Source organism: Epinephelus lanceolatus, chromosome 20 (genome assembly GCF_041903045.1).
Source record: "Epinephelus lanceolatus isolate andai-2023 chromosome 20, ASM4190304v1, whole genome shotgun sequence".
NCBI lineage: Eukaryota > Metazoa > Chordata > Actinopteri > Perciformes > Serranidae > Epinephelus > Epinephelus lanceolatus.
The window spans coordinates 18340949-18362350 of NC_135753.1; the positions used below are offsets into that span (position 1 = coordinate 18340949).

At 40.9% G+C, this 21402-nt stretch overlaps 1 protein-coding gene across 1 annotated transcript in view; it reads left to right on the forward strand.

Moving 5' to 3' along the window:
* The window catches only part of ptprn2 (protein tyrosine phosphatase receptor type N2), a 176059-nt gene that overhangs the window by 130912 nt on the left and 23745 nt on the right, over positions 1 to 21402 (forward strand). Inside the window, exons 12-15 of the mRNA XM_033638751.2 lie at positions 9921 to 10136; positions 12379 to 12582; positions 18400 to 18547; positions 21208 to 21281. Coding sequence (XP_033494642.2) covers positions 9921 to 10136; positions 12379 to 12582; positions 18400 to 18547; positions 21208 to 21281 — 642 coding nt within the window. The remainder of the gene's footprint in view (positions 1 to 9920; positions 10137 to 12378; positions 12583 to 18399; positions 18548 to 21207; positions 21282 to 21402) is intronic.

Below are 21402 nucleotides of genomic sequence, written 5' to 3' on the forward strand. Positions count from 1 at the left end.
GTCTTTTTTGGCTTTTCCAGAACAAAAAAACACAAAAGCAAAGTTGTAAGACAAAGGCAACAGAGCTAATGTTAGCCTAATTAGCCAGCTAGCTACAGCTGGCCCCTAAATATTACATTATTACGTGACTTAAGTCACATTACAGAAATATTGCAATTTTAGGTGTTTTGGAATATGCTGAGTATTGTAATACAAAAAATTGCAATATACTGCAATTTATTGCCTTTTTTTTCAACTGCAAATTATGTCCCCTAAAGAAAACTTTGTATCTGCATCTGTTTTATCTAATAAGATAAAGTCTGTTCATCTCACTTCAATCATTTTTAGTGCAGCAAAATGTATCTAGTGGACTAAAAAAGCAATTATTTTATTCTAGTAGGCTACCAAAAGTTTCATTTGTATTTACAATATTAATAATTTAGATAATACACAAAATATCTAAACTTGGCGTCCATATAGTGATACAATATTACCAAGCAAAATATTGCAATACTATGCTGTATCAATTTTTCCCCCACTTCTAACAGTTGAAAAACTCTGCTAGCATCAGTTGTACTAATAACTGCTAAATCTACCTCTGTCTGAAATCAAGGATGCATTGTTTTCTGAATTTTAAGTAGTAAACTGCATTTGTCCTGTTCAAAAATGAAAAGTGTGACAGGTGTGGGCATAAATATTTAAAGACTACTCGATACAGCGTTGGAGGTGGGGCTCCGTTTATTCCTATGAAAGTTGCTCAATGGCACATGAAGCCAAAAAAGTTTGACTTCTGGGGTATAAAATTATTCCTATCTTCTGCATTATTTGGCCCATAGAGCAACTGCACTCTAGATTTCACCGACCGAGCGGGCTTCTTTCAGTTTAGCCCTGCACTAACTTGAGTGAGGATGAAATGATTTAATCGTGTGACTCTTCTAGACTTCACAAATGTTATTAGAGAGAATGGATCAAATCCTTATAGTGAAACAAGTCATTTCGTGGGGGCTGTGATGCTAAGAAAAATGTATCCACTGATTTACAGATGTCTCTTCCCAATGCAAGTCTATGGGAAAAAGTCTTTTTGGGGCCCAATGACATAATGTGAGTGACACAGAAGTTGTAGTTACACTGTTTGGCCACTGGCACTTTCGGGGGTCATTTGTGTTTCCTAGGATAGTACAAGGCTATTCAAAGAAGGCTGGGACATGCTCTTTGACCTATGGGGCTATGGGGTATGACACATGAGGAGTGTAACTAGAGCTGGGATGTTGAAGGATTACAGTAGACGGCAGTAGAAATGAAGGGACGGTGTCCGCTCAGATGCTCTTTGGGTCCACTCGGTCTGACAGAACTTTTGGGTACACTCACAGAATTTCAGTTCTCACCTATATCTTTATTTTTCGTACGAAACTATTCTGACCCAAGGACAGATTGCAGAAGCCTCAAAGAAACTTATAAGTCACCCTCCATGTTTGATGATAATACACTAACTATTGAGCCTTTCGGCAAGTGCAGACCAGATTTTACTGTGCATGTGTTGTACCCCATTTATATGATGTGAAATGGCGCTGTGACTCCTCCTCTTTCTAACCTCCTTGGGATAGCGAAGGCATGACCCTCCCCACTCTGCCTTACTCTGCTTCTGATTGGCTTGCCCTTACATTCTTACCTTAACCCTAACCAATCCAACCAATGAAGGCAACTAGTACTAGCCAGTCAGAGGCAGAGTAGGGTGGGTCATGCCTTCGCAATCCTAGGAAATGCAGGTTTGCTTCCTAGGAGCCCAGGGTAGCAACAGGGACTTAGCTAATGGTATATTAAACAGAAAGCGGCTTTGGCTGACCTCTTAACACCATCAGATACAGATTTGTCCATAAAATGCTGCCAGTTCATTGCTTAACCTATATATCATAAACATCATTAAAACTGCATATTAAGTGATCAAAACGAGCACTAAATATGCATCACTTTGTTGTCATCCTCGTAGATTACAACAACATTTTCTATCATTTTACAGATGTGATGTGATTTTCGACTCCAGGCTATGACGCCACAACACTGTCTTTTTGAAGTGCACATTGTTGTGCATGTGTGTGGGTTTGCCTTTCCGCTTTAAATATAGTCAAGATGACAGGCATAGCATTTACCTTGATGTTTACTGCTTTGAACTACTTGGCATGGGCAATGCCTGGGCTGGGATTCACATAAGAAAGAGGTCTATTTGAACAAGCCCATCTGGGGAAAATACCAGAATGACATGGCTGACACACACACAGGCTTTGAATGGTTCCTCTCTGAGCAAGTGATGAGCATGAGACACAGCAATTCAAATGTTTCAAGTAAAACCCAGAAATGGGACCTTTTTGTGTCTTTGAACATCATCCATTAGGAAACATGGTGTTTCTCTCTCACACACACTCGCAGAGACACAATGCATTTAAGACATTCACCTCACTGTTAAGTATCTGCACCTTAAGTGATGTGTAAAGGGGGGTTTAGATGGGAGAGCAAGGTGTCACCTTTTCATATTCTCTCAGTATAAGTGCTATTTTATGACTGCAAAATGCAGTGTTCCAACTAAAAAATCTACCCAAATCACATCGCTATCCTGTGAATCCAAATAAATACTCTCTCAAGCCAAACTTCTGCTGATATGAGAGCTTTGTTTCATTATAAATGTTTAAGATAAGCATGGAAATAGAACGTTTAAAAACCAGAGTATAAAACCCAGATGATGCTAAATCTTTCCCCTCTCACAAACGTCTCCTAATATCACTTCAGCAATAACAATAACAACTGGTGGATCTGATAAAAAACCCAGAACACCCAAATGTGTTTTGTTTTGCATACATTTCTCTCTGCATTACAGTTCAGAGCTAATCCTCCAACACCTTCCCAAATGGAGCTGCAGCAACAGTCTTGCTCAGATATTATTATGAATAATTTATTGCACCCCATTTCAAAGAGCCAAGCAGAAATCCCAACTATTTTTGGTGTGACGGTATCACACGTTAGTTAAGTCTGCAGGTACACACTGCAGCTGTTGGTTTCTTGTACATCAGCAGTGTAAACGGCATTAGCCCCTCACTGATGTCATTATAGTGTGATTGGTATGTGGTCCACCGGCTCAGTGTGCTACTGGGCTGCTTCTGTTTGCTCAAATATATTACAATCTGACTTTTCTGCGTCCAGGCTAACGTCTCCTTGCAGGCACTCAGATGCATGTATGTGTGTGTGTGTGCATTTTGGATGTGTATTTAGCAAGAGAGAGACACCCATGCATGTACATTCAGATTGCACGCACAGACACAGGCATGTTAATATGTTGTGCAGCCTGGGTGCGAACAAATATTTAGTTATTGTCTCCTTATCCATTTTCTCAGCTCACATGCACAAGCAGCAGTTGATGTCTCTGCTCTGCCATCTCAGGTAGTGCACTTGATCATGACATTTGTTTAACATTCCTCATCCCCCCTCTCTCAGCGACACGGTGAAGTGCCGCATACCTCTTTCTCCCGTTGTTTAAACACGCTCGCTCGCTTCTCCATCTTTTTTATTAGAAATGTGAAATGTGTCATGGAGGCAAACACCGGAGCAGCGCAGGAGAGGAGGACAGATAAGCCTGGCAGGACTCACGCCGACTGTTGGAACATGTGTTACCCCGAGGAAGTACTTACTGCAGGAGCACATAGGCGTGACAGCATCTACGACATATCACCAGTGACCATAAGAGTGACTCGAGTGCGCTCCAGAATTTGACTGCATGTAGGATGAATCGATGCACGTCAAACCTCCCTGGTGTGATAACCATTAGCACTGGCCTCGCTGGTGGATGTGACACGGCTTGTGAAATCGTGCTGTGTAGTGCGCAGTAGTGGCTGAAATGTGTGAAAACGTGCCCATTTACGCAGAGTTCAAGTGAAGGAAAACAACAGGTGCCAAAGTCGGGCTTTCCTTCAAAGAGCAGGTGAAGAAGGTGTCTGGTTCTTGGTAGACATTTTCTTTTTCTCTTCCTCTTTTTTTCCATCCACTGCGGTGTCTGGGGAATACCCTTGTTTGGATGAGTTGGATTTAGATAGGGCTGACAGGCGGGTGACCGGGGTATCTCATATGAGAAAGAGTGAACAGGGCTCTCTTCCAGTTCACCAGAGAACAGGACAGATATGATCGTATGGTTGACTTAATGTAAGGACTGATATTCTGGGGATTAACTTCCGGGGCCACTATTTATTTATTTCCAGCAATAAAACCACTCACTGGCAGTCGTGATAAAAGTCTCCCACCATGCGTTGCTCTCGTATCCTTCTTGCATTCGTGCAACAGCGAGCACTGCAGCCGGTTCCTGTATTCAAACTGAGTGCTGCAAGATAAAAATTTGCCTCTGCAGACGACGGGTGGTCGCACCATTTTTGTGCCCTGGCAGGCAAAAAAAACTGAATGTGGATTCTGAATAATTCCTGATAAATGAGGATGCGAGTGTGCAGAAAGCATGACGTGAAAAGTGTCACTCCATGGCATAGAAGGAAGGAGCACATTTTTCTGGTTTAGTCTTTTTTCAGGGAACAAAAACTGCATGAAATAACAAAAAGCACTGATAATTTCAATTTTGCAGCGTTATCATACACAAGGTCTCGCATTTAAGAGTTTTGGCGGATGCTTTAAAAAAAATTGTTGAGTCAGTTTGAGCATGTTCTGCTTCAGATTTAGTCCCCGCGGGCCGCCTGGTTGGCTCTGCTTTTTGAAGGTGGGGTGGCGTCCGATGCGGCCACGGACCCAGGCTGGACAGCGAGCTCGTTTTTGTTCTCCCCTTCACATTGCCAACTCCAGCTGTCACACAGAGGGACAATAGAGAAGAGGAGGGGGTGCTCTCTGAATGGAAAAAATAAACTGGAGAGCCCCCCGTCACACAGCCCCCCTCCCCAAGACTCGTCATCTGCATTTGACAGGACCCCCGTTCTCCTCTCTTCACCGCCCCTTTTCTTTTTCTTTCTCCTTTTCTCTCCCTGTGCTCTCCATAATCCCCCTTTCTCTCTCTCTCCCTGCTAAGTGCAGCTGTTGCTCTCCATTGGATCATTTTTTTTTTCAGACTGATTGCTAATTAGGATAGCGTTTTGGTGAGTTTTATCTTTAAAACTTGTTAAACTTGCAATTTTCCTCTCCTTTTTTTTCTTTATTCCGGCAGATCTTATAGGGAGGCAGAGAAAGGACTTAGCCAATTATACACAGTTTACTTTAGACTGAGCATTTTTCAGACGGCACCCAATGTCCCATGCAGCATTCATATAGTTTACAACTACTGTACTGTGTGGTAGCCTCTTATTATAGTGCTCACTTCAGCTTTGAATGCAAAAGCCTACTTTGAAGAATAGACTGCCCCATCTCCCTTATTCTGCTCACATAACTGAATCCCTGGGAGAGGGAGCAGAGGAAAAGGAGAGCCTGAGAAAACAGCAATTCACACACCAAACACAGAGACCCCTAGTAGCTCAACAAATGAGTGTCTAGCCCTATGTCCATTCATATCGCCCCTCGGCCCGCAAGCCTATTAGCCAGGCATCGCTCCTTGAACATTCACTGTCGACAACATGTGGAGGCATCGCTATAGCAACCAGTGGATATGACATGTGCAATGGACGGGGACTCCTGAGCTGCTGAATATAAGGAGGGGCTCAGCCTTAACTAAATGATCGCAAAAAACCCAACCCCACCACCTCCCCATCTCTTTTCATTGGCACAGAGGCGCTGAAAGGACTCACTAGTGGGGCTTCTGCACATTCTTCCGAGGCTCGGAAAATCAGGCGGGCATATCCCACATTCTTCTCCCTTTTCTTATTCTCTCCGACTCTCCCTTTTTTTTTCCTTTTTCTTCATCTTCGTGTTGAAGCCGCGGTCTTTTGTTGGCGCTGGGGGACGCATGGGACCCTGGCAGGGGAACTTTTTGGAGAAGCGGACTGAGTGGGCGGCCGGGACGCACAAACGCTTCTTGGAGCTGCGGCGGGCGTCAGTGGTTAACCATGCTCTCTGGAATACAGGACACAGCATCCTCCGTTTGCTGCGAAGTGTGCGATCTGCCCCGCGACATGGATTTGGGTAATTATCTCCTGGCTTGAAACGTGTGTCTGTCTTTTTTTTTTTTTTTGGTCGTGTTCGGTGTGCAAGTTTTAATGCGTCAAACGCGTAAAAGGCGCCTTTAAGGACCGGCTTTGAAAACTTGTCATTAATCGTACCATCACGCTGAAAGCTGGTCTCCGACGTGACCGAAAATGATTTTTAGTGTGCTGCAGAATATTTTAGGAGCTCTGCTTTCATGGTTTCATTTTGTTTCATCCTCCCTGCTGCGATAGTCATGCTGGAGATCGCATCTCCAAAAGCTTCATGGAAAAAATATGATCGAGCATCGGGGAAATACGCATGCAAATAGAGTTAATCTGAACGTAAACTCATCGAAAAAAACCCTAATAAAAGTGGAGCTTAACCCCCGTGGTTTGCTGTGAGCACATCTGGCTCCAGGGGACAAAGTTTTAGTGCAGGTTCATCCTGCATGGCGCTGCCCGGCACCAGCTCCAACTCATAAACCCTCAGACCTGAGAGCTGCTGAATCCGCTCTGTGTGTGCACAGATTATTCTGTTTTAACCGTGTTTAGTCCAAAAAAAAAAAAGCGCAATTATCTTCATCAAATTTATATCATATTATTCTAGTCTAGATGTATATCCTAATATCCACAATAGCATTAAAATCTAGTTATTATTTTGCAGTTTTTATAGTAATCTATAGTAGTTTGCAGTACCAAATTGTTTTATTTTTTAATTCTTAATTTACTTTATATTCCAAAAGGTTTTTAGAGGTTACAGATCCATCTGAAAAATAGACCTAACAATTTCCACTGGTAGTGCATTTACAAAATTCCAACATTTTTTTTTTTCAGAGTACTTTCTGTTGCCAGTGTTTTCCTGAATCCATGAAAAATAGCACACTAGTAAAATGTTGCTAAATTTTGGATTTCATGTGTGATCTTTTGTGGTAATCACAGTGCTATCAGTCACATTTTATGGCATAGAAACTACTTACAATATAGCTGATTTCAAACCTGGTAAATTCTCAGTTGTGGCTGTAACTTTGAAAAAAAAAGTCTTAGTGTAGGGTTGAGGTTTGGTAGTTGTGTGTTTGGGAGGATTTTCGTCTTGTACTTCTTCAAGGTATTGTGATGTGACTGAATGGACAGCCAGCCGCCCCAACAACACCTCTCTGCCTGACCTTTCCTCTATCATTTGAATAATCCAGAGCACCGAAATCCATCTGCCCCTTGTCTCCCCTCAGATTGGCTAATTCACCACACAGGGGCAATGTGAATAGACGAGGGAAACAGAGGAGGAAAGTCTGTTGCAGGCAGAGAGTTATAACTTCACTGAGTTTGGATCCTACACACGAACAACACGATTAGCAGTGGTGGATTTCAAAGGAATCAATAAAAATGAAATTGAGGTTTAAAATGTAAATTTGATCAGAAAAAGAATTCATGGAGGGAAAAAAAAACAGATTCTTTATTCTGTGGTCTTGTGTCGATTTTAAATGTGAATGCAAAATTCTGCTCTAACATTAAACTTGAAATATTTTTTGCAGGTTTTGATCATGGTAATAATTTATTTGATTTATTGAAAATATAATTTTTAAATGTTGGTATTTAACCATGCTTCAGTTACGTGTTTTTGAATATTTTCAGTATTCTAGTTGGACAAATCTCTTTTTAAGACATACTCCAATTATAGTGAAATACAATTATTACATAAAAAGATGAAACAATTGAAAAAATTAAAAGCAAAGGGACAGAAGTCTAAAGGTCCATGAAGGTAATTCTTAGTCTCACATCTCCTCCCTTTCCCTCCTCCTCCTCTTTCTCTCTCTTTCTGTATCTCCTCTGGTTTCTTTCTAACACGATTATCACCTTCAAACACTCTTTAGTGCGTTTCAAGCCTGTTCGCTCCCACATTGGAAAGGCTTTTTTATTCATTTCAAAGTGTTTACCTGAATAGTACGAGTAGCCACTGATTGTAGAGGGCCACATCTCTGATTAAGTCGATAACACGGAATAAAGAAAATATTTTAGTTAAAGGAAAAAGCTTGGAGTTGTCAGGCAGGTTTAAACAGGTCTGTAGGGGGCACTTTGGTTTCAGAGGCAGCAGTCTTGAACCACTGCACCGATGTGACGTGTGTCTACAGCACAAAATATGTTGAATATCAAATCTGAGTGAGGGTTTTTAGTGTGCTGTATATTCTGTATGTTTTTTTTTTATTGTGTGATTATGTGAGAGAGGATACAGGCTGAGAGCTATGCATCCTCAACAAGTACTCCAGCAAATGAAAATTGCCTATATGTTCATTTAATCACTGAACAACACAGTATCCCCTCTGTATCCGCACATGAGCCTCTCCAAACCTCTCAGTTGCTGTCTAACCTCTTAATGCCTGATTGAAACTACATGCTCGAACCACAGCAATCGCAATCAACAGCAACTCGTCGTCAGGCCCAACACGGTAATCGAAAAGACCTTGGCGTCCGCACAACCGCTAAAACATTGGCAATTACGAGCCACAAGGTCAAACCATATTGTGACTGGTGTGAGGTGAAGTGTCTTGTTTTGAGAATGGTATAACAAGATGTAGCCATCCTTCAGCAGACCCATTAGACCCCTCAGGCTAAATGTCAGAGCTCTGCCATTTTTTTTTCTCATGTTGTAGATTTGATTCTCTCCACCCATCAATCTTTCAATATTGCATGCCGACAATTAGGAGCCTGCTGATGTATTTGTGCACTGTTATTGATATTGCCCTTTTGCAGATGTAAAGCTATTGACATGCACGCAGCTCAGAAAATTATTATTCAAAAACTGTAGAGAGCTGGGTTTTACAGAAACCCTGTGTTTTTGTGTCACTTGTAGAGAAGAGTGAGGATATGTGAAGTAGAATGTGCTGTGAAAATAGCATCTTAAATGCAAAACTAACTCGGCACGGTGTCTGTATTTTATGCAAGCAGCAAAGACAAAGACTTTAACAGTAGCTACATTTTAGGTATCATTAATTATCCTTCCCAATTAATGCTCCTAATTATCTCTGTTATGCTCTCAAAATATTCTGCATCAGTGGGGCCCACAGGGAATTTATCATTACAGTAAATGGCCATGAGTGGACCAATTATCAACACATCGGCCTGATTCTTTAACCCACACTGATAAAAATCTCTTAGATGATATTACAGCACATTAAAAAACACGTCCGCCATAGTGAGACAAATCCTATACCTTCCTGTTTGAATTAACATGCAGCGTGGGTGTGAATATTTGAAAAGGCTTTTCTATTCAACTGGTGGTGGATGTGTGAAGGTCCAGTCTGGGCTGCCTGTGTCTCTGCGGTCCTGGTAGCCATTAGCTGAACGGCTTGGGCCAGGGCCTAATCCAGCCAAACTCAGGACCAGAGGAGCTAATTAAGCACAAGCTTTTAGTATCCCAACCTCCTGTAGCTGCACAGTGCCAGCCCACCCCATGCCAGCACTAAGTGGGGTTGTAAATATCTATAGTGGGGCACAGTGTGGAGACAGCACTGGGCAGGGGCTGGTAATAGGGGTTGACTGAGTCTGAATGCGTATTATAAGGCCAGTATTAGAGCTGGCTAATGAGTGGGGCCGGTCAGACAGTGGTGGTGGGTGGATGGAACGAGCAGGAGAGTAAGTGGCAGTAGGTGAGGCAGCACTCGCGGCGCTATTGCATCCACATTTTTTTCCACCAGAAAATCAAGACAGGCCTTCAGCTGAAAATTGATGCACTGCAGACTTGATATGGCGGTTGCTGTAAATCAAAAAGCAACTACATCAATCAGAGAAAAGACAGAGTGGCATCCTTTACTGCTCTGACATTGTGTTCTCTCTCTGTTTGTGTGTGTCCTCCAGAGGGGCAGCTTGACCCAGATCCCCGTGGTGAAGGAGACCAGGGTGGAGTCAGGCCAGTTCCTGCTGCTCTCCGTCCTCTGCATGCTCTTCATCCTGGTGGTACTGGCAGTGTCCACCACCTTCTTCTGCGTGCGCCAGCGCTCCCACCTCCGCATGAAGGAGAAGCTGGCCAGCCTGGGGACTGACACCAGTACTGATGCCACCGCAACCTATCAGGTTAGACCAGCCCCCTTGCTATGAGCCAATTAGGGGCCGGGACACTTAGCCTGTGTTCTGCCATTGGAAGAACACAAACACTATAAGAGTACGGTGGATTTTCTGATTGGTTTGTGAGAGTGTGTTTGTTAATGTGTGTATACGTTTGAATTTTTCTCTTCTACCTACTTTTATGACGTTTTGTGGCTGTTATGATGACAGTGATTTGCTTTTTTGTGCAGCACAATAATTGTACATCAAAAATCACTTTTTACGCTCTTTATTTCTCAGATTTTTGACGTATTGCTCCAATAGATATGCGCTCCATCCAGTTATTCAATGCTCATCCTTGCCTGAGATGTGCATGTGTGTGTGTGCTTGTGTGTATGTGTGTGAGGAACAGGCCGCAACTGTGACCTATTCCCTCTGTTCCTCCAGGGCCATGGACAGCCTGGGCTGTATTGATTTTCAGCACTGGGGCTCAGCTGTGCCCAGCATGGCACTCAGAACATATTTATCTGCATGTCGCGTTAACATTTTCAATATTTAATCAGGTTTTCACAGGGCTGCTCTATCTATCCAAAGCTGGAGGTGTTACAGTGTTACAATCATGGCCACAGAGGGGTGAAAATAATTTAGATTATGTCCATTTTTGTCTATTTTTCTAAAAATTTTAACAGGTTTTGCTCCTTTGCAGATTTTCAGCTCTGTGTGGCACCTGTTTTTTGTCAGTGTACCTTTAGGGATGGGATAACTGCTCCGTCAGGCATTCATGTGGGTGTGTTCTCTGCGTTAGACAGTGTTGCTGTGGGAGAGATATAGACTTGAGACGTTCTTACCTCTTGGCCTGTTTTCGTTCTTATTAGTAGTCTGAAAGAAGGGGGGGACCAGGGAAAGCTGTAATCCCACTACCAGTGCTCCTCTCTGGGCTCCGTGTGTCTGTCCTCTGGCCCTCTCTGGTGCTAACTGCATCTCTCTGCTTGCTCCTGGGACGATTTCTCGTCTCCAGTGCTGCACGGCGCTTTGCAAAGATGTTGAGAAAGTAGGATGAATTATGAGGTGGACCTGGATATTGCCCTGAGGCCAAGGCCCAGGGCACCGCTTCATGGCTCTAATCATTAAAGTCTGACGGCAGGAAAGCTGATCCAAGACCAGGGCTTAGAGGGGCCTGTGTTCCAGAGGGAAATATCACTATGATAGATCATGAGATAGCATGTGCTTTCAGAAGGCATTTTCTCTGGTCTGCCCTGCCCTCGCTGTTATTAATTGAGTATGCAAATGAATTCTGTGGAGATGACTGGCTTTGCCTCCCAAAACCAAACATCATGGGGTTTACAGATTATGAATTTAACATGGAAAAAACAAGTGAGCACACCTTATGGAAGGAATCAGGCAAAGTTTGTTATTGTTACTGTGTTTGTTCATTTACACATGTATAAGATCGAACAGATCTGGGAGTAGGGATATTTCTTCCTTTTTCATTTTGTATATACGAGAGTTAATAATGCCTAGTCTTTGAATTTTTGATGCCCTGTCTCTGCAGTGAAGCATGATGGGAGAAAAGCTGAGTCATTGGGAGAAGTGTAATCTCCGTAGCAGCTTGCCTTTTAGCAAGTCTCAGAAACCTGGAGATATCAATCAAAACAGAAAATTATACTTTACAATTGTGCCAATGCATTTTTATCTCTTTTGGTTCTCTGTGGTTATGTACATTCACAGTGAAACTCCTATGTGATTGATCGATAGATTCTCCTATCTTTGTAAAAAAGGATCCAAATTCTTCTTTTTAACTTTTTAAAAGAAAGTAGTTTTTGCTCCATAAAGCTTGACGGTGCATTATGGTGATTTTGTGCAGGATTTTACTTTAAAACTCACTTTTTTTTGGACAACTAAAAGATCCATTCTTAAACAATGAAGACAGTTGCTGTGTGGCAGCCAGGTGTGACATACTGAATTTATTCTGTAAATCGTGTAGGGTTCCTCAACCATGTATTTTTGACATAATTAGTATAAGCTCCATAATCCACGAGGATAAGCCATTAATCTACAGGCAAGTGAGGACAGATCAAGTCAGGCGAGATACAGGATTTTACAATGTGCATTTATAGAACCCAGCCCCTAACAGCAAGGATAAGCACATAACCTACATAAAACTATTGTTATGTGCATGAAAAGAAGATAAATACATGAAACCTCTGCAAGGAGTCTGGAAAAAAGCATTTTTGATGATCACTTCTTCACCATTATCTCCTGTAATTCCCAGGAGCTGTGTCGCCAGCGTATGGCAATCCGGACATCGGAGCGTGTCGAGCGTCCAGAGACCCTGCGCCATTCACGCCTCAACAGTGTCTCATCTCAGTTCAGCGATGGCCCTGCAGCTAGCCCCTCTACCCGCAGCAGCACCTCCTCCTGGTGTGAAGAGCCAGTGCCATCCAATATGGATATCTCAACTGGTCACATGATACTGGTAAGGAACTTGTTTTTACTCCACAGATTATGTGAGTAATGATTCATGTGGTGAGGGAGGAAGTTGGTTGAAGTGTGGTTTGATGTCAAGCTCTCAGAGATTTTTTGTGGTTCTTGGCATCAGATTGTTACAACTAAACAACCGCAACACCATGTCTCATTGACTTTGCATTTAACCTGACACAGTGGGTTCAGTGTGGCTTGAGAAACTCCAGTGCTTTTTGTAAGAATACGTCATGTTCAGCCTTGTGTTCAACATCATAGATCTACATCTGTGATTCCAAAACAGGTGTACTTAACTCGAAGAGGTAGGCTACTTCTTCCAATACCATTGGGATTGTGAATTTGCTTTTTTTTTTTTTTTTTTTTTAAAGGAATTGGGATTTGATTTAAACAAGAAACATATATCGAAATAAACACGTTTGTTCTGAGTAATGAAAAAAATGGTTAAAATAATAAGCTAGAAGTAATGAATAAATTGTGGAAAGAGTTAGCTAAAAGTAATGGAGAAGAAGGTTAAAGTAATTAGGTAGAAGTAATGTGTAATATGATGTAATGTATAATGTGAAAATAGTTAGCAAAACATGATGGGAAAAAATATTCATAGGGTTAGATACAAGTAATGGTTGACAAGTTTTAAACAATTAGCTAGAAATAATGGATAAACGATTTATATTAGCTAAAAGTAATGTGGAAAATGGTTGGAAAAAGCTAGCTTAAACTAATGGGAGAAAAATAGCTAAAATAAATTTTTTAAAAGTTTGAAACGGTTAACCAGCAGTATTTTTACATAAACTGTAGTTAGCTAAAAGTAATGGGAAAAAAGTTGAAACAGTTAGCTAAAAGTAACATATTACTTTAAGCTAACTGTTTCAAAAGTTTATCGATAGTTAAACTTTGGAAATAGCTAAAAGTAATGGGAAAAAAAGGTTGAAATGGTTAGCAAGAAGTATAGTTAGCTAAAAGTAATGGGAGAAAAGGTTGAAATGGTTAGCAAGAAGTATAGTTAGCTAGAAGTAATAGTAAACAAGTTTGAAACAGTTAGCTAGCAATAATGGATAATTGGTAGATATAGTTAGCTAAAGGTAATGTAAAAAGGTTTATAAAAAAAAGTTAGCTTGCAATAATGGGAAAGAGGCAGAGACAGCTAAGATTATTTGACAAAAGTTTTAACCAGTTAGCTAGAAGTGTATAAGTGGTGAAAATAGTTAGCGAGAAGTAATGGCAAAAAGGTCAAAACAGTTAGCTAGAAGTAATGTATAAAAGGTGGCAATAGTTTGCTTATAGTTAATGGAACAAAAGGTTGAAACAGATAGCTAAAGGTAAGTAGTAGAAATAGCTAAAGTAATGGGGAAAAAGCTTAAAACATCTAGAATTAATGTATTAACGGTGTAAACATTTAGCTAGAAGTAATGGAGAAAAAAAAGGTTGAAACAGTTAGCTAGTAGTAATGTGTAAATGGTGGAAATAGCTAAAAGTAATGACTGAAACATGCAAATGCAAATAAACTGGACAGACCTACACATTGATAGTTAAATAGTATGACAAAATATTGTCAAAGTAAACAGTTTTATATAATTAACAGTTGAAACACATCCATTTTAAAATCAATTCATACGACCGCATTTGGTGGTGTTGGTGGTGTCGATGTAGGGGCAGGTACTTGAGATCATCTGTAAGGGCCTTTGGGGATTCGTCAGATTTACAGGAATATGTTGTGCAGACGTTTCATGTGAGCATACGTTAGAGTATTTGCTTTTAAAACTCACTGTGCCTATGAATATGCTAGGTCCTGTGCTGAAAACCAACAGCTTGATTTCTCTCTGTTTATCTGTTTGGATGTGTCTCTTTTTCATCCCTCTCTCACCTCATTCCCTTCAGAACCCTGTTATCTTTGGGTTTTTTCATCACTCTTTCAGCTGTTTTCTCCCTCTTGCTTTATCTCGCCTCTGTTGTCTTCATTTTTTTCCTCCTCGAACTTTTTCCCTCCCTTTACTGTGTCATTTCCTCTCTTTATCATTCTGTCCTGTGTCTCCCCCCACTGTCATTTTCATCTTTTACCACCTCCGTCTCTCTTACTGCTGCAGCACAATAAGGCAGACATTGTCTTGCGTGATGACAAAACTGAAATATCATTATCCATCTGATTGTCATCTGGATGTTTTAGAAATTTTGTCAGTTTTTTTTTTTTTTTTATTTAGGTTGAACAAGCTTTTGGTTGCCAGCGCTTCCACAAACACACAATGGATTGTTTTAATTTTGCACAACTTTTGCTTCATTCATTTGAGACAAGCTTGATAAAAGAGATGGATAGATGCCTTGCAGTGTTTCCATTAATGGAGAGAGCATTCATCACACTGCATGTCTAGCTTTTATATTGGGAGGTGATAATGAATGAGAGTGAATCTGAGTAATGCCTTGTATTGCTGGTAATAGATGGGTTTTGTTGCACTCGTCAAGGCTTGTTTGTGAAGCCCCTTTTGAAAACATTAACAATAGAAAAGCATTTAGCCCTGCAATAACAAAAGAGGCACTGTGAATCATTTCTAGGAGCTGTTATTATTAGCCCTAGTTTCTTCAACGCAGCCATTGCAATGTGGAAAGGTAAAACACTCAGGGACCTTTACTTCTCTTTCATGCCATGATTGACATGGAGATGTCCTATAGGGGTTCTTCTTTAAAATTCCATCGCCATCTCACATGAAACCATGTGTGAGATTGCCTTGTTATCACTGATCTCAGACCTATATTTTCCCATCTCAGCTCTCCTCTCCTCTCATCTCCCCTCTCTCCGTCTTTGGAGCTCACACCGTGTGGAGAAGGATGATGAATACTCGGCTTTCCAAAGCACATATGCTGGGGGTCCTTTTTTTTGAGACCCGATCACCTCACACACACACACACACACACACACACACACACACACACACATACATACAACCACCATGAACTATGATGTTGCTCCCCACTGTTCGGCCCCCCTTCACGACTTAAAAAGTCTTGCATAACGACTTCCAACTTCAAAAGTGAAATTGGATGCCTCTGTGTGCTGAGTCATCCACTGTGTTTTTTCAGTGCTTTGACACACCTCTGCCATCTTACATTTTCTACCTTCTCTTTTTGCCTTTTTAAGCTGCAATCAGTGCCACAATCAAGCAAACCTCACCTACTTAATGTTCAAACACCTCAAAAATTATACCATAAATTAATACCAGATGAAACATAGGAGCATTATGTGGCTATATTTCTGTGCAGCAGCCCTTCAGCACCATGGACAGCACTGTACAGTCAGTAAATGTGTATTTCCTCACAAAGCATGTTACACAAAAGAAAAAAAATCTACCCATGCAGCTCTACTGCTGTCCAGACACAGGGTCAAAATGTTGATATAGTTGCTGTTGCTGCAGCATTCCCTCAGCTTAATCACCTCTGTACTGGAAAAATAACGAAAAAAATCAATAATTATGTAGCTCAAGGCTCTTTTTCATTATGTTGAGTAGTTATTATTCAGTTTTTTTGAAATGATGGATTATTTGTTCGAAAGAAAAATAAACCCAGGCGAAAGGAAAATAGCCACTGACTCATGCAACATGCTCTGCCCTCTGTGGCTTTCACTCACAATTTTAAATTTAGCTTACGAGTAAAAGAACAATATCTGTTGAAGGCATTTCATTTAGCTATTATTAGCCAGCACACAAAAACATACATATTAACACCTATTTTTCACCTCTCACCGCTGTTTATCATATTATAAAGCCCCCTGTACAAACTGTTACCAGTATTGTTCGTTTTAATTTGACAGCGGAGCTTGACAGTAATGTGTTACCTGTTGTGTCTGGCTCCCCTGGTTGTCCCTTCATCCTGATTTCACCCAGCACCCTCTGCTGCCGAGGAGACTGCTTAGGAAGGATTAGACATTGTTTCCCTGACACCCAGGCCTCCCATCCCAACCCTCTGATTGGCAGACATAATCCCCCCATTCACTAAACCTTCGTTACCCTGTCTCTGGAATACGCCATGGTCCACTGCCTCCCCCTAGGAACGGGAGGGCTTGATAAGGGCCTGCTGGCTGCATTGCATTAAGCTGCGAAAATATGAATTTGGAATGCAATCGATTCAGGGCATCGTTTGAATAGAATGGGAGGCAATTCAGAGTGGATTTATCAAGTACATGGAGATGTAATATTGGTAGGGGAGGTGGGATGCTGTCAGGCTGGCAAGCAGAGAGTACTTGTACGGGGTGACGAGCATAGTGGTGACAGGCTCTGTCAAGTGGTCATAATGGCATGCTGTCATTTTCCTGGGAAGACAGCACTGTGTGTTTGCGTAGGCGATGCACAACAACACACATGCAAATATACGTGTGTTGGCTGCTATTAGAATTGACATTAACTGAGATTTTTTTTTCTACATAATTGGGCTTTTTGCATGCATAAAATTAAAAGTTCAAACAGGGATGGTTCAAAGTATGACAGCGGAAATCTACAGTAATATTTCAGACACATCACTTTATATCATTAATGGGTTCAGAGAGAACACATTGTGCTGTTGTGCTCTCTCTCATTATCCAGCTGCATTAATCACAAGAGTTGTTTTTTCTGTTCTCAGCGTGGCCTGTAAGACCTGAGTCACACCTTTGGTACCGTATCGAACAATAAACTTTGATTTCCGTTGTCTGTAGGATTTGTGATGTTCTTATAAGTCACCTAATATCCTCTGCGTGCACGCAGGAGATGTCTGAATCCACGAGCCATCAAAGGGTAATTGCCTATTATGTGTTGGACAAGCTTATTTGTGATTATCATCTGGGTAGGAATTGTATATATTCTGTAAAAACTTGGATTTCCCTTTTGACAGACAGGAGTGAATACATCGGATGTAACAATGGAGTGTCACCTCTCTGCTCAGTCTACCTATACTGCCTTTAATATGGGATAAAAACCCCACACATCTGGGTATCACTTTCATTGTATTAGCCAGCTGATCCCTGACATCAGTTTATGAGTCTGTAATCTTCTGCCTCACACAATAGCGGACTAAACCATTTAACCCCGTTGGGAGGGGAGCCATGATACAGGAGAGAAAGCGAAACACGGCGCTACGCTACAAAAGATCGTCTTGCCAGCTACAGCCTCTAAGCTCCCTAAGACTTGCCCTGGTTTGGGAGAATACACACACACGCACACATACAGGCCTCTACCCCTCCCCCTTCTCTTTTTCCATCTTTGTCTCTCTAGCGAATTCAATTTTGTCTTCTCCAAGCGACGGCTTAAATGCAGACAATCTTATCAGTGGCTGTGCAAGCAGTGAGGGACGTGATTGAAACACCCCTGAAGTATTTCCAATGCAGACAAACCTTTCAGGAGTCTTAATTGTGCGTGATTTTTTTTCTCTTTCGGTCAAACACACATGCACAAAGACACAAGCATTAGCACACCTTCCCCACCTAGATCTCCAGGAGCCTTCTCCTCACCCAGTTGTTACGCTATACAGCAACTTAGGACAATAATGCTCCATGACACCTGATCATAGCTTTAATGGAGAGATGGTGCTGTCAAGGGTTTAGTGTTTTGCTCCAGTGTATTTATTGCTTTGCTCATGCTGAAGAAAATACAATGAAAAAAACAACAATGTATCTCAAGCTAGCTATGATATGGTGCAGATGAACCGTGTCTAATTTAATTAATGCAAATTTGCTGCAAAAACAAACACAAAATGTCTTTTCACAGCCACATTTTGAAAATAATTCAGTTGTCTTTTGCATGGTTCTGGCTTGTTGTTTGAAATGGTGGCTAAGGTGGTGTCTGTTTTCCTCCAGTCGTACATGGAGGACCACTTGAAGAACAAGAACCGTTTGGAGCGTGAGTGGGAGGCCCTGTGCTCCTACCAGGCAGAGCCCAGCGCCTGCAGCGTGGGGCAGGGCGAGCAGAACTCCAAGAAGAACCGCTCAGATGCTGTAGTCGTATGTAAGTCATTTGTATGCAAGTTATTTGTTTTTCTGTTGTTGTTATTGTTTTTTACTTGTTGTTGTTTTTTTGCTATCAAAATGTCCTCACCATGTACAAGCAGCTCCATCACTGTTAATATGTTTGTGAATGGATTTTTCCAAGAACTACATAAAAGCAGTTGAAAAGCTAGCCAAAATTACACTGTAAAAATATGTTTCCAGACAAATAATCATTAGACAATCTGTCATTGTGATGAGAAAACTGTATTCTTTTTCACAGATAAACTTACTTCTCTCAGACTAAAATTGACTAAAAACAGAGGGCAGGTTATTAGCTAACTGTACCCTGTAGGGTTACAGATTAAATTATAGAAATACCTGTTTTGGACTGGATCATCCACAGCATGGGAGCCAAGATTCTGTCAAAGTTTCGAGTTTAGTAAAAATATTCTGTTATTTTAATGAGGCTAGCTATGGCACAAGCCCTACTATAATCGCCCATTATTCTGAAAATTGATTAATCCATTCAGTCATTTTTCAAGCAAAAATGTCAAATATTTGCTGGTTACAGGGTCTTCAATGTGAGAATTTGCTGCTGTTCTTTGTCATTTATGAGACTAAATGAAGAGTCTTTGGGTTTTGGACTGTTGGTTGGAAAAAAAGATGCAAATTGAACATGTCTCTCTGGTCTCTGGGAAATAACGATGAGCATTTTTCACAATGTTTTGACATTTGACATTGACCAAACGTTTAATCGATTAGTCGTGAAAATAATCAGCAGATGAGTCCATAATGAAAATAATCATTAGTTGGAGCCCTAGCTAGCTAGCTCTATCATAAAATACATGAGAAATAGAAGTCCTGTATTCCATGAGGACATTTTGTAGGAGGCATGTAGCTTTACACTCATTATTTTTGCACTATATAATGTTTGTGGCTCTAAAGTCCATACAGTATTTAGGATTCCTATAAAGAGCTCTAGTATTTACTCAGCTAGAAACATTTAAAAGTCAGCTGGAGACGGCTACATTCACACTGTTTTCATTTTGAAACGCAAGTATTGCTTTGTTTACGCCTTGCGTCCAAACTATTCAGGTGTATCTGAACCCCTAAAAAGACTTTTGAAAAGGCTACTGAGCCAGTTTTGGTGTGAAAACGCAGGCACCCATGTTCGCCTCCTGCTTGGTTCTTATCAGTCTTACTGTGTTTTCTTTGTAACGACTCTTAGTTTGTTTTCTGCTGCCTTGACTGTCTTATACTCATGTGTTACTTTCAGTAACAGTTCTCCCGTGTTTTTGGTCCAAGCAAACAAATGGTCTTCCTTTATTCAGTATTCAGTATTTTCTGGAACTTCTTTGTGTTTACAAAAGCATACACATGCGCAGTGTACATGGTTATGTGATATCCGTTTCCAGCCATGTTAGTGTGGACGGAGATTATTTCTGAGCCTGTGCTAAAACACTCAGAGATCATTTTAAAACAGCATTTTAAAATGAAAATGTATTAGTGTCTATGTAGCCTGGTGAGTTTTCAGCCCATCATAGAATGTTAGCATTAGCATAGCAAACCTACTGCCATTTTTATGGTGAACTGCAAAAACTGCATTGAGAACAGGAAGCTTCACAGACATGGCAATAACTAAGGGGGGCAGGGTTTAACAAACAGTTAATGCTTTATCTTACTGAAGAGAACTGGATGCAGCATTGGAGATGCACCCCCATTTATACCTATGAAAGCTACTGGTGGTTTATGAAGCTAGAAAAGATTGATTTTCAGATATAAAATTACCTGCATCTTCTGCATAATTGGACCCATAAAGCAGGCGCACTTGAATTTGTTTTAACCCTGCCTCCCAACCACTCAGTCTTGGCCTCACTATTTGAATGACAGTAGGAAAATACCTCTGGATTTAGCTGTTAGTAAATTAAACAGCTTTTAGGGCATCATTTTAAATAAGGGCTATTTAAGTGTTAAGTGTAGTTGGAAGCCAATGTGGCCTACCTCAAAAATAATAATAATTTACAGACCTCTCTTTCACAATGTGAGTTGATTGGAAGTCTTTTTGGCATCACTTGACGGACTCTGAAGTTGGAATTACACAGTTTGGCCACCATGTCAGGTTTGAGTTGGACTTGGTTGACTTGTGGTGGGTTACATAGTTACTGTCAGTCACATCTGATCAATCCACACCCACACAGTCCCAAGAAAGAAGAGTTTTTTTTAATGTTAAACTTGTATGTATTATTACAAGGAATACCTAAATATTTTTTTAAACTTTGATTTCTGCTTATTTAGTCATGAATTGTAGAAACATATTTGAGGGAGAGTTTTCAGAGGCCTTAAGTTGACTACTGAGGTGGGTTTAGGTTCACTGGAAACAGATTATCTGCATCTTTCAACATTTTCACTTGTTCAAGAAAAAGAGGATTTTAAGGCTCACAGCTTACAGACTTCTTAAGATAAAATATATTATTATTATTTCACTTGGAACATTCCTTATTGAAGGTGAAGCAATGGAGAACTTCAGAACAGTGTGTGTGTATGATGAAAGTCTGGTGAAATTGCAGTGCAGCCTTTTTACTTGCATATTTCTCTGTTGCTGCTCAAAATTCTGTTGTTATTGTGTGAAAAGGAAGAACAGTCGAAAGTATGTTGATGAATTATGCATCTCCATTACAGATGATCATTCCAGGATCACCTTGAAAGGGGAGAATAACCACGGCAACTCAGATTACATCAACGCCAGTCCAATAGTGAGTATTATTTATTCACGTTTTGGCTAATATCTGTCGTCTCCAAAGCCTTTTTATTGTACCGAGAGCACCTGTTGTGGTTGGATTTTACTTGAGATAGAAGAAGTTTCAAAGGACTTGT